The sequence below is a fragment of the Prionailurus bengalensis genome, chromosome B3 (assembly GCF_016509475.1).
Source record: "Prionailurus bengalensis isolate Pbe53 chromosome B3, Fcat_Pben_1.1_paternal_pri, whole genome shotgun sequence".
Classification (NCBI taxonomy): domain Eukaryota; kingdom Metazoa; phylum Chordata; class Mammalia; order Carnivora; family Felidae; genus Prionailurus; species Prionailurus bengalensis.
In genome coordinates, this window is record NC_057355.1 from 136,604,449 (window position 1) to 136,617,636 (window position 13,188).

General features: G+C 55.8%; 1 protein-coding gene across 1 annotated transcript; it reads left to right on the forward strand.

Annotated features, from left to right (window-relative positions):
• The first annotated feature begins 453 nt into the window (after positions 1 to 453).
• Positions 454 to 13,188, forward strand: CHGA (chromogranin A). The gene is made up of 8 exons (XM_043556886.1): positions 454 to 690; positions 1,524 to 1,570; positions 3,899 to 3,992; positions 4,776 to 4,844; positions 6,923 to 7,018; positions 8,885 to 9,322; positions 10,034 to 10,521; positions 12,703 to 13,188. The coding sequence occupies exons 1-8, from the start codon at positions 645 to 647 to the stop codon at positions 12,784 to 12,786; spliced, it is 1,362 nt and encodes a 453-aa protein (XP_043412821.1). The 5' UTR covers positions 454 to 644; the 3' UTR covers positions 12,787 to 13,188.

The following is a 13,188-nucleotide window of genomic DNA, read 5'->3' on the forward strand; positions in this document are numbered from 1 at the left end:
GGTCGGGAGGCCTCTGTGGGACTTGCTAGATAGTTGAGGGAGCCCTGAGTGTGGAGCAAGCCTCCAGACTCTGGCATCAGGGGAAGCGCGCCCCCGCGGTGGGAATCTCAGGAGCATAAAGTGGCGCGCTAGTGCTGGCAGGAACCTCAGCACACACTGAAGGAACACGCGGCCCAGAGACTGGGAGTGACTTGCCCACGGACCCACAGCAAGTCGGTGGAACCGTCGAGGGGTGGAGGATCAGCTGAGGTCCCTTGCCATCCTCCTGGAAGCCAGAGAACTGTCTCACAGCTCGACCCAGCAGAGCCCAGCGGCGGACAGCAGAAGCCAGAGGCGTGAAGCTGAGGGCGGAGCGAGCTGCTGCCGGACCCCCCGGAGGGGTGGGGAAAGGGGGCAGAGGCGGTCCCGATGACGTCATTTCCGGGGTCGGGGGTATATAAATTCTTGCAGTACCAGAGCCCAGTGCACAGAGGCTGGTGGGTGGGCCGACAGACGGACGCCGAGAGGGAAGCCGCGCCCCCCGCCCCCAGTCCGCGCCAGCGCCGCCACAACCCGCTCCCAGGCCGCCCGTCCAGCCAGCCCTCGCCAGGGTGCCTGCGGTGCCGGGGCCCAGACCGCCAACTGCTCTGCGCCTCGGGTTCGCCATGCGCTCCGCCGCTGTCCTGGCGCTTCTGTTCTGCGCCGGGCAAGGTGAGCGAGCGCGGGGTCTCGTGGGAGAGGGTCCTGGGCGCCCCCGCCTGCCCCGAGGTCGAGGCTCCGAGCAGCGCCGCGCGCCCCTCGTGCCTCCCCTCCGGCCCGGCGAGTTTTCAGCACCGCGGACAGCGCCACCGCCTCCCTGCTGACCCCGCAGCGGTCTCGGCCCCAAACCCGTAGACCGGACGGACTCTTCGGTGGGCCGGACTCCTGACCCCGCGGGGCAGGACCCACCCTTCCCCCTCACCCCGGCGCCCCCTACCCCTTGTCTGGGCTCGACGTCTCGACTGCATTTGGGCCAGTTCTGGCTCCGTGCCGTGGCTGGCCAAGGTCATTGGGGGAGATGGGAGAACCGCTGCTGGCTCCCGCTCTCGTCTCTCTTTCTCTTCCCCCCTCCTGCTCTATCTTTCTGCCCTTGGCTTCTACCCCTCCGCATCATCTCTCACAATCCTCCTCCTCCGTCTCTTTTCCCACACCTCTGGGGTCTGTCTTCCTCTCCTCGCTTCCTTCTCCACCCCAATCCCACTCAGCCGCTGCCCTTGTTTTCCTAGCATTAGCTTCCAGTCCTCTCCCCCGCCCCCCCCCCCCCCCCCCCCCCCCCCCCGCCCAGAGCAGGAACTTTCCCAAAAGGCAGGGTTAGGGAGCTCAGTGTAGCCTCTGGGGGCCATACCCATGGGAGCAGCAGCCAGGGAAAGGAAACAGAACCACTGGGTGGGGGCAGTTTTGAGGGGAGCACTGGGATGAATGGGCCCCCTGTAAACTGGGTCAGGAAGGACTGGGCTCTCCCCTTGGAGCAGAGGAGTGACCCCAGTTCTCTATTTTTTTCCCAGTCATTGCCCTCCCTGTGAACAGCCCTATGAATAAAGGGGACACCGAGGTAAGAAGGGGAATGGGGATGCCCCGGGGATGGCGGGTAGGAAGCCCAGTGGACGCCTCACAGCCAGTTTTTAGGCAGCTGCAGGAGTGAGTCTGGCATAAAGCCAAGAGCCAGCACTGCGGCTGCTGAGCCTGGGGACAGCTTGCAAAAGAAGATATCAAAGACTGCTAGATTTCCCTGCCATCCTGCTGTGGGGACTTCCCCAGCTTCATCTGAGCTGGGTATGCTGCCGATGGGGCCTGTGTCTTAGCTGCTGGGCCAAGGTGCCAGGCCTACTGCCTTGAACACCCCACATCTCGCAGGCCTACCATGAGCTGCTGGGTTAGGTGGGGGGACTTCTCTGTGGCTGTGGTTGTCCACAGACCTGCAAGGATGGTCTTCATTTCTCTGGCTCTGGCCTCCCGCTTTGGTCTTCCCCTCCTCCCAAGGTTCTGCTAGCTGCCCTCCCACCCCCACCCCCCAGGCACTCAAGCCCTGGCTCTCCCAAAGGGCCAGAATGAGAAGACTCTTGATCATGGCTTCTGTACCCAGGGTGCTGGCCATTTAGGGCCTATGGTGCATGTCCCCCCGGAAAGGGCCTTAGGAGATACCAATGGGGAGTTCTGTAGCCAGAAAGACACTCTGTTGGGTATATATTTGGAATCCATTCATGTCTAGGCTGGGGCTATTTTTCCAGTTTCTGATGCTCACAGATACCCCCACTTGAGACTCAGGGAAATTTCTACTCCTCACCTTTTCAGGAGCTGTTTTCTTCCATTCCAGAGAGGCTATGGTTAAACCCAAAACAGCAAAGCAATTTCAGCCTCTATTTGCTCAATTATATTTCCTGTATTTCACTTGGCAGAATTCAGTGATTTAATTTACTTGCACCCTTACAGCTGTGTGGTCTTGGTAGAGTTCCTGAGCTTCTCTGAGCTTCCACTTTTCCCATCTGTAGTATTTCCCTTGAGGGAAGTCGTGAGAGTAGGGAATCATAGATGTCAAGGTGCCTGGCAAATGGCAGGTCCTCAGTAAATGGGCACCATTATTCCTAGGGCTTCCCTTTTGAGGCTCTTTATTATTCTTGGGGCCCATGCCCAGTTCCTCTGTCCCAGAACCTGTCCTCATGGACTGGTGACTATCTGCCATTCCCAGTGTGAGGTCTGGGGTTGCAGGGGGATGCAGGGTACACACTTCAGGGCTCTTCCTACCAGATCTCTGTGGGAGACACTGCGGTCACCATACTCCACCTAGCAGCCTGGGGCAGGAGCACCATAACAGCTGGTTAAGACCTAAATATTCCATCCTATGATGCTGTGACTACTGTAGAGCCTCTTTGCCAGTTTGCCATCCTGAATTTTTGGATGGCTTGCTTTGGCAGCCCATAGACACAGCCTGCCACCCCCTCACTCCCCACCAGCATTGCCTGATGCATGTCTGGCACCTCCTGGTTTTCTGCCCTGCTCTAGGCAGCTGAAGCAGGTTGAAAGTTGTGAATCCCTCTCTTGGTGTGTGGGGCACTTCATGCTTTATAGAGTGTTTTTCCATCTGTGTCTGATCACCCTGGGAGGGGAGCGGGAAAGTCTTCTCACTCTCATTTTACAAGTGGGAAAATTGAGGCTCAGAGAGGTCAAGTCACATGTCCAAGATCACACAGCTAGGATACTGCACTCCAGTTGGCACTACCTTCCAATATCCACTTACCAGGTGCCTGATTATCCACAGCACCTTTCTGGGCCTGAGACAAAACCTTCGGAGATATGGCTGCCGTGGGCCTGGAACAGGCAGGCGCATCGATGTAGCTGATGTGTGCCCACCTCCAGCCACAGGATTCATCCCCTGGCCCAATGTAGAGCCAGACTGTGAGGCTGTCACTCCTTGCAGGTGACAACACCACGCATGTTGGGAGACAGTGATCCCCATCCTGTTTCCAGACAGAGTAAAGCCAGGGGAGGTCTTTGTTCTCCTCTGGGCAGTCCAGAAATACTTCCTGGAGATAGTTGCCCTTTGAGGCATCTGCAAGGTTCAAGGACTTCTGCAAGCCATACCTCCATGCCCAGGAGCAGTTTCCCCTTCTTTGGAGACACGCTTGGTACCTTAGAGGGGCACCTGCTGGCTATGTGATTAGATCACCGGGCACATGGCAAACACCATATAAGGGTTTTCTTTTATTGTGGTTATTGTCTGGCTAAGAACACAAAGCTGTGCCCCTGAGACGGGCATCCACTGACTCCTGAAGACAAAAGCAAATATCCTTATATTCTCATTAGAAATTTGCTGTGGAGCCTCTGGGGCTGAACCCCATACACAAACCAGCCCCAGCCTTCCCCCCACCCACTCTCTTTCCAGGTGATGAAGTGCATCGTTGAGGTCATCTCTGACACACTATCCAAACCCAGCCCCATGCCTGTCAGCCAGGAGTGTTTCGAGACCCTCCGAGGAGGTACGGGCAAGGCTGGGGGTGAGGATCAAGGTGTGTGGCTTTGAGCAGAATTCAGTGACTTGATTCAACAGTCACTGATCGAGTGCCTGCCCTGGGCAGGCCTGTGCTAGGGTCTGAGTGGTCTGGAGAGATGAGGGGGGTCACAGCCCCTGTGCTTCTGGAACTTACAGACTGGCAGATGGAACAGATAGGAACCCAATTAACTAGAATTCTGGGCAGAATGAAAGCAGGGCCGTCCACCCTGTGAACAGAGATTTTGTGTACTAGACCCCCAGAGCCAAGAGCAGCCTCTAACACCTGCTAGACAATCTATAGGTATGTGATGAATAAAGAAGTGTGGGGGTTGGCCTGAGAAGGACAAAGTCTTTCCAACCAAGCAGTCAAGTTCTGATCAGCTGTTGGATGGGTCCAACATTGGGTTGGACTTTCAGAGAAAGATTGGAAATCAGTAGATAGGAAAGGATAGACCAGGTGGAGCAGGCATGGAGATGAATATTGGAAGACATGATGTGGGTAAAGACACCTACCTCACCTGGGGGCCTGCCACCTCTTGGCTGAGGTCTGGGTGCTGGGCCAGTGGCTGACCTTGCTGATGTAGTAGGAAGAATTGGCACCTTGGAGAGGAGGCCATTTCAAAAGTGTCTTCTCAAGACCAATTTTAAGGCTGCTGCCCAGGTTTTGAGTGTCCAAAATAAGTTCCTTGTGTTCAGCTGAAAATATCGATAGTCATCTCTTTCTCGGCTGTTCTCTGGAAACCACCCATAACGACTCTCTTCATTGCAGATGAACGGATCCTCTCAATCCTGCGACATCAGAATTTGCTGAAAGAGCTCCAAGATCTTGCTCTCCAAGGTATTTTCCAGTCACTGCATATGAATTTACTGGGTAAATTCCAGTAATTGAGAGAAAACCAGGGTGTGAGTTTGAGCAATGCCCTATTTCTCTCTGATTCTTCCAGTTATAGAGTAGGAAGATGGGGTCCTTCATGCCCTGGTCCAATTTGTCATTGATGCAGTTAAGGAGAGTAAGGCCCAGAGAGGTTGAGCAACTTGTCCAAGGTCACACAGTAAGTTAAGGACATGCCAAGACCAGACGCAGCTCTCCAAATACCCCATCTCTGCAGTTCAGTCATTTCAGTGGGGGCACTTTTAAGACTAGGTTACAGAGAGAGTCCCTTTCCTCCGTTAAAAGAAAATTGGTCTCCAGAAGAGAGGACAGGCCCCTTTCCTCTTGTGAGCTTCTGCTCAAGGGGTTGATGGGGGAAGCAAGGTCTTGCTCACCCCCAAAACACAGACCAGACTTTCAGCATGCTTTAGAGATTAAGAAAATCCACTGATACTCTTGAGAATGGAGTGACTTTGTGAGGGAGTGAGCCCCTTGTCACTGAGGATATTCAAGCAGAGCCGGGACAGGATGCTGGGATGGAGGGTTAGACTGATGTCATCCCACAGATGCCCAGCCCCAGGTTCCTTCCTGCGTTCATAGGAACCTGGAAAGTTAGACAAAATGCGTTCTGGCCTTGCATCTACCCCAAGCTGACATCCTGTGGGAAGTGGCTATTTATTTGGGGGCAGGGCCGCTGGCATTGTGCCTCTCTCTGGGAATGGGACCTCAGTCGAGAACCTTGCATCTGCTTCCAAAGGAAGTGAGGGTCTGTCTTGAGGGCTGGGCTTCTGTCTCGGGTGGGGAGTGGGATCGGAGGCATGAAGACTTCTCCAGCTCTGGGGAGACCCCCACTCTGAGGCTTTTGGAGAGGACGAGGCCACGTGTGAGAATGGAAGGCAAGCACCTGTCTCGTATAGTTGCTGGGAGTCTGAAGTGAGTGCCTGGGACAGAGCGGGTGCCGAATGGAGCCGTGGCAGTTACTGCCTGTCTCATTAATTTCATCATCATTGACCCTGGTGGGTTTTTTTTTTTTTTTAGCTGAACATTAAATGTTTTATTGCAATATGATAATTTAAAAATTAAATATTGAATGACTAAGATACTACATTTAAATAATTAAATATAGTGTCAACACAGACTGTTATGGGGGAATGTGTCCTGAAACACCTGTATACACACATATGTGCATGTATCCATTATGAACAGTTTCCAATACACATATATATTACTGTTTTCTACTGAAAGAGTATGTCCACCTGTCCTTCCATCCATCCAACCATCCGTCCATCCACTCCCTCTTCTGCACTCAGAACAACTTCTGTGTACCAAGCAGCAGCCCTGTTTTGTAGATGAGCAACCAAGTCTTGGATAGACCAAGTTACCCAAGGTCACAGAGCAAAGAATCGCCAGGAGGTGTGAACCAAGGCCTTCCCGGGGTCAAATCTGGGCATCCTTCCCTGGCCCACAACCACTGTGTCAGTGCCTCTGGCCACTCCAGAGATTCCCAGCATGGGGAAAATAGCAGCAGCCTGGGGTCCATGCAGGGAGAGGGGTGTGTGGATCACGGCAGCAGAACTGGGATTCAAGCACGTGCTTGGCCTTCTCCCCAGGACCTGGGGGAACAGGGCTCACCTGATTCAAGATCCCCCACGAGGGGGCAAGCAGTCACTGCTGTCTCCTATTGCAGAGTCCCCCAGCTACCTCTCTGCTCCCACCCCTGGGACCCTGTGTTCCATCTGAGTCTTTATTGCTCTAAGAGGCAGCAAGCAGGGCTTGTTCTTATCTCAGGTGGGAAACTTGAGTGTGGACAGGTGCTGTGGCTGCCTGATGAGCCCCAGCTGAGAAGGGGCGGCGGGGGGCACCCCCGCCTGGGTCTTGCCCCCTCAGTCACTCATTAAGCACACTTGGAACATGACATGTCCAGTTTACAGATAAGGAAACGGAAGCCTTTGTTCTCACAGACAAATATCCCAGGGCTGGGCTTGGCAAAATGGGACTTTTTTCTCCTTTTCTTTTTTTTTTTCCCATTCCTTTTCTCATACCAGGTGCCAAGGAGAGGGCACATCAGAAGAAACACAGCGGTCTTGAGGATGGACTCTCAGAGGCTCTTGAGAAGCAGAATGACCAAGCAGAGCTGAAAGGTCAGTGCTGGCCAGTCTAGCTGGAGGCTGGGGACGGAGGAGATCATAACAGTAGTTATAAGATCAAGGGCTCCCTGGAGTCAGGAGACCCTCCTTTAGGCCTTGTAAAGGAGCTATCATTTCAGTCTTCCCTTTACAAATGGGGAAAGTGAGGCCCAGAGGGGTTAAGTACCTTGCCCAAGGTAAGCAGCATAACGAGATGCGAATCCGGGTCTATGTCACTGCAAAGCCTGCCCACCACAGGGGCTCATGCTCAGGGCAGGAAGTCTCTGGTCTGGTGGGAGGGCAGCCTCAACTCTGGATCTTCCCAGAAGCCCTTGCAGAAGAACCCCTGCCCCTGGCACCTGTCCTCCTGGGATTTGGTGGTGCCTCGGCATAGTCCTGTCATAGGAGGGTCCCAGGAGAGGAGGTCTCAAACACTGAATGAACCTGGATCATCTTTCTTGAAGCCACAAGAGCTTCTAAGGCCCAAAGAGATCATGGCTGAGGTCAAGGTGATGCCCTAGTACTCATCCTCCTCCCCGGAAACAGCTACAAAGTATCCCCGCAAGGCCTGCTCTTTGCACATAGGTGGGTGGGCAGGCCAGTTTCTAGGACCAAGGATCTCCATGGACTTCTATCTGGGGCACCTGGAGGCTTTAATGGGGGAGGCAGTTATGTGTCAGGGCAAAGAGCACCCTGTACTTAGCATCTGGAGACTTGGATTCAAGACCCTGCTGCCCACGGACTGTGAGCATGGACAGGTCACCCTCTCTGAGGATCGGGCGGACTTTCTGTAAACGGGATGGGAGCACTTTCACCTGGAGTCCTGGAGTCAAATGGCGGCACGTACTTGGCGAGGCTTTGTTCAATAGTAATCACTCTGGTGCAGGGAGGTATTTTTACTGGGTAAAAGCCTATCTTCAAGGCAGCCAGCAGAAAATTCTTTTTTTTTTTTTTTAAAGCTTATTTATTTTGAGAGAGAGACTGAGAGAGCAGAGGAGGGGCAGAGAGAGAGACAGGGATAGAGAATCCCAAGCAGGCTCTGCACTGTCAGTGCAAGAGCCTGACGTGGGGCTTGAACTCGTGAACCATGAGATCATGACCTGAGCCAAAATCCAGAATCAGGCGCTGAAAAGACTGAGCCACCCAGGCTGCCCTAAAATGCCTTTTAATGAAACCCTACAAATAGTTGAGCACTTTCACAGGACATCAAGACAGAGAAGCCTCACACGGAGAGGAGAAGGAACGTGTAGTGATGATGCCTCTCATACAGAGGTTAAGACCTTTCAAGGTCTTTTTTTTTTTTAATCACTTCCTGCTTTAAGAGGTAGAATTACAGAGGCGCCTGGGTGGCTCAGTCGGTCGAGTGTGGGACTTTGGCTCAGGTTATGATCTCATGGTCCGTGGGTTCAAGCCCCACATCAGGCTCTGTGCTGACAGCTCGGAGCCTGGAGCCCGCTTCAGATTCTGTGACTCCCACTCTCTCTGCCCGTTTCCCGCTTGCACTCTGTCTGTCTGTCTCTCTCAAAAACAAACATTAAAAATTTTTTTTAAAGAAAGTAGAATTATCAAGGAAGAAAGATATGCCAGTTGTACTCAGGTCGGACCCAGACACAGAGCAAGTAATGCTAATTGTGTCATAAGTCTTGATCTGGACTTTCTAGAAGCCAAAAGATACAATGACTAGGGTATTCACTTTCGAATGTCCCCTCTCTGTAGAGAGAGCTTTCCTACTATTCTTTCTAATTTTATACTCTAATAAACTTTCGCTTGCTGTTCAGAAAAAAAAAAAAAAAGACACAATGACTAAGTTCTGCAATTGGGCTCTCGGGGAGACTCCGTGTGTGGCCTGGCCCTCAGGGCCTGACTTTGTTGTTTCTGCAGAGGTGACAGAAGAGGCATCCTCCAAGGATGCTGCGGAGAAAAGAGGGGATTCTAAAGAGACAGAGAAGAACGATGGAGACACAGATGGAGCCAGGCCCCAGGCCTCCCCGGAGCCTGAACAAGGGTCCAAGGTCAAGGAAGACAACCAGGCCCCAGGGGAGCAGGAAGCCTCCAACACCCACCCCCCAGCCAGCCTTCCCAGCCAGAAACACTCAGGCCCACAGGCCCAGGGGGACAGAGGGAGCCTCTCCCAGGGTCCGGTGGACAGCGAGAAGGGCCTGGGTGTAGAGCAAGAGCAGCAGGCAAAGCCAGAAGAGGAGGAGGAAGAGGAGGAGGACACAGAGGCTGGAGAGAAGGCTGTCCCCGAAGAAGAAGGCCCCACCGCAGCATTTAACCCCCACCCAAGCCTTGGCTACAAGGAGACCCAGAGGGACGAGAGTATGTATGACGTCTGAGACCCCTCAACAAATGTGTCAGGCAGAGGGTGGGAGGGAGGACCTCATTCCTAATTTCATTGCACCTTCACAGCAACCCTGAAAAGTAGGTGTATCTCCATTTTCCAGATGGAAAACTGAGACTCAGAGAGGTTAAGTAATTTGCCCAAGGTCACACAGCTAATTTGTAGTAAAAGCTGATTCCAACCACCCAGGTTTGGCTGACTCCAAAACCCTGCATCTCCCACTAGTCCACACAGCCCCTCCCCTCCAACCAAGGAGGCCAGAGGGGCTTTGCAGGGTGGGTGGGCTTCGGGAACAGACTGACAGCCTGATAGGCGAAAGCAGGCTGGTCTAGGGACAGTGTCAGCTTCACCCAGGGTTTAGGAGAGGCCCCTGGCCCCCCATGAGGCCTTGTAAGGGTCCTTCCTCCCTCCCCAGCTGGGTGGCTCCCGGATCGGGGGCTCCTCAGAGGAGAAGGCTCGCAGAAGAGGCAAGCTCTGGCCAGCCCACCCCTCTGAGCTTTGAGAGGGTCTTGCAAAGCACGGTGTCAAGATGGCTTCTTCCTCCAAGTGCAGTTATTGTGGAGAGGCTGGGCTGGACCCTGAGCATGGTCTGTGGCCCCAGCGATGGCCACAGAGGGGCCCTGGGGAGTGGCAGGGACCAGGGAAAGCGGCGGGCCCTCCTTCATTCTCCTGCTCTTGTCCACCACCAGCTCCAGGATGGCCCAAGGCTCTGGCTGTGGATGGAGCCAGGAAGACCGGGGCTGAGGAGGCTCAGCCCCCCGAGGGGAAGGGGGCGCGGGAGCACTCTCGGCAGGAGGAGGAGGAGGAGACGGCAGAGGCCCCTCAAGGCCTCTTCCGGGGCGGGAAGAGCAGGGAGCTGGAGCAGGAGCAGGAGGAGGAGCAGCTGTCCAACGAGTGGGAAGATGCCAAGCGATGGAGCAGGATGGACCAGCTGGCCAAGGAGCTGACGGCCGAGAAGCGGCTGGAGGGGGAGGGCGAGGAGGAGGACCCCGACAGCTCCATGAAGCTCTCCTTCCGGGCCCGGGCCTACGACTTCAGGGGCCCTGGGCTGCGGCTGCGACGAGGCTGGAGGCCGTCCTCCCGGGAGGACAGCGTCGAGGCGGGCCTGCCCCTCCAGGTGCGCAGCTACCCGGAGGAGAAGAAGGAGGAGGAGGGCAGTGCCAACCGCAGACCGGAGGTTGGTATGGGGGCGGGTGCCAGCCCCAGGCCAGGCCTCCAGAGTGTGGGCCCTGCCCCCCTGAGGGGACACGCACCGTCCCCTGGGGTCTGAGGCTGGAGAGGCACTTGGACGGGGGGCTCTCGGGAGAGGGGCAGAGCTGGGGCAGGGGTGAGGACGGGTCAGGCAGGGAGGCGAGTGAACCCTGGCTCACAGAGGGCACCCGGTAAAGTTGGCGGACAGGCAGGCAAGAGAGGGCTGTCTGGATCGGGTCGAGGAGGCAGGAGAGGTGGTTCAGCCAATGCCTGAAGGCACTTCGTGGGTCTCTGTCCCGGAGGTGATAGGGGGCCCCTGCAGGTTTGGGTGTGAAGCAGGAGTGAGGGGTGAAGCCGGAGCTTTGGACGGAGGGAACTTGGAAAGGAAAGGACCTGGCAGGGACTGGCCCGAGGAGGGCACCATGGCCCCAAGAGCTGGGAGGGCACGGAAGGTGCCCTGCGATTTCCTGGGAAATCCCTGTGGTTGGTCCAGCAATGTCCTCTCCTGGCCCCCAGGCAGCCCAGGCACACCCTCCTCCGAGGTTCAGACCCTGCCTCCCTCCGGTGGGGCAAGGGCAGGGCCAGTGGGACCACGGGGCCTGGTGGTGAGTGGGTGAGGGAGGCATGGATGTGCCAGGAGACCTGGGTTCTGCCTCTTCCTAGCTGTGTGACCTTGGGCGGGTTACTCCCCTTCTCTGAGCCTCACTGGTTCCCCCATTTCTCAAATGGCGGTAAGGAGTCCTTTCTGCTCACCTCATTATTATGGTCAGAACACACATGAGCTTTCAAAACCTGGCCATGTTCAGGGATACCTGGTTAGCTCAATGGGATGCTGGGATGTAGCCCCAGAGGTGAGGAGTGGGAGTTGGGGTCCCTGCCAGGCTGGCAGTACCATCTTGGAGCTAGAGGAGGCCTTAGGGGTCCGTGGTTCAGGCCTCAGTGTCCAGGTCGAAGTCAGGGTCCTGCTGGGGACTGGAATCTACCCATGACCCCAGTTCTCTCTGCCCACCCAGAAAAGGATGTGGCCCCTTCCTTGGGTCCCAACCTTTCTCTGGGCTGGGACCAGAGTCTTGGCAGCCTTAGAGGGAGAAGATTCCTTGGCAGCAGGAGCTAGGAGAGGTCATCTCTCTATGTGCCCAGGAGACTGCCGTCCATCCCTAGCTTTGGACCAGGACAAGCCTGGGCACCTTTGCTTGCCCCTCCCCAACCCACAGAAGCTGGAAAGAGCAAGCAAGTTACCCTGAGATGCCTGCCAGCTCCCTTCTCCACGGGCAGAGAAAGCCCTGGACTGCAGAGCACAGAAATGGGGACCCCAGAGTCCTGTGGACAGGACAGGGCAGAGGCCTCTTCCACCCAGCTCCAGGGTCTTCTTAGAAACGTTCCGGCATCACAGAATTTCACTCCAAGACAGAAGGCTTTAAGGTCCCTATTTCCATGACAACCACTGTCTGTCTGTTCCAAGTGGCCCCAATGGGTGCCCTCCACAGCCTGGCATCTGGCAGGGACCCCAACAAGACTACCCTTCCCAGGTCAAGACCGAGGGTGAGGGCGTGGCCTTCCCTGACTCCTGCTCCAAGTCCGAGGGCATCTGCTTGTGGGCATCAGCCCCAGTTCGGGGGACCCTGAAAGCTTCCTGAGGCTGGGGCACAGAGCAGAGGTCACAGAGGGGTCCCCTGCTGCCCTGAACCACCCTGGCAGCCAGAGCTGGGTCCCCCTGTGATTGGGACCGAGGATCCAGGCCCAACCCTAGGCAGGTAGAAGCAGGGAAACCCTCATGTCCTCAAGCCTGTGCCAAAGGCCCATGGCTCCTCAAGCAGGGAAGCCCGGACTCACGGTCAGGGCCATTGTCACAGTCTAGGCCTTGGGGTGAGGAGCTAAGGAACACTGAAGAGCACCGAAGGCTTCATTTTCCACGTGCCTGCCCAGAGCCATTCAGGGGAAGGCAGGTCTGGATGAGGCTACCGGGGTGGTGTGGGGTCAAGGCCCCTATGCCCATTTCTGGTGCACAGAAATCCTCAGAGCGGCCCAGCAGGGTGGCATCTCTGTCCCCATGATCTGGATGAAAGCCCTAAAGCTGGGAGAGGCAAAGCCACCTGAGGCCACACAGCTAGCCAGTGGCACAACCACTGCACCCTCCATGTGAATGACCCTTGATGTTCTCTCCTAGGACCAGGAGCTGGAAAGCCTGTTGGCCATCGAGGCAGAGCTGGAGAAGGTGGCCCACCAGCTGCAGGCACTGCGCCGGGGCTGACACGCCAGCCGGCCCCCCCAGCCAGGGCCCCGAGGCACCCAGCAGTCCTGGCTTTCCTGTCCCCTTTGCAGGTCCTGGCCAGACGGCCCGGGCACTGCTTCTGGTAGAGAGGCCGCTCCCAGCCCGCCCAAGCCCAGGCCGTCCTGTTGCCCCCTCGCTCCTTCCTTTCTGCTCTCGATTCCAGCCCCAGTGCGCCCCTCTGCGGGGCACACCCCCCACGACTTTAAACGGTTATCTTCTCTCTGGACACAGGCAGCTTTCTAGAAGTTTCCTTTCCATCGTCAGAGCCATTGGGCACAATTGCAATAACTTCTGACCTTTTGGTGAAAGCTGAGAACTCCTGACTGTAATATATTCTGTACAAAATTTATCTAAGGAGAAATAAAACTGCTCTGGGCTCTT

What these genes read in the sequence shown, in the direction of transcription:
- CHGA (XM_043556886.1), top strand. Translation starts at nt 645, where the DNA reads ATGCGCTCCGCCGCTGTCCTGGCGCTTCTGTTCTGCGCCGGGCAAG. An exon ending in CCAAGATCTTGCTCTCCAAG is followed by an intron (nt 4,845 to 6,922) that starts GTATTTTCCAGT and finishes TTCTCATACCAG; the next exon opens with GTGCCAAGGAGAGGGCACAT. An exon ending in TGACCAAGCAGAGCTGAAAG is followed by an intron (nt 7,019 to 8,884) that starts GTCAGTGCTGGC and finishes TTGTTTCTGCAG; the next exon opens with AGGTGACAGAAGAGGCATCC.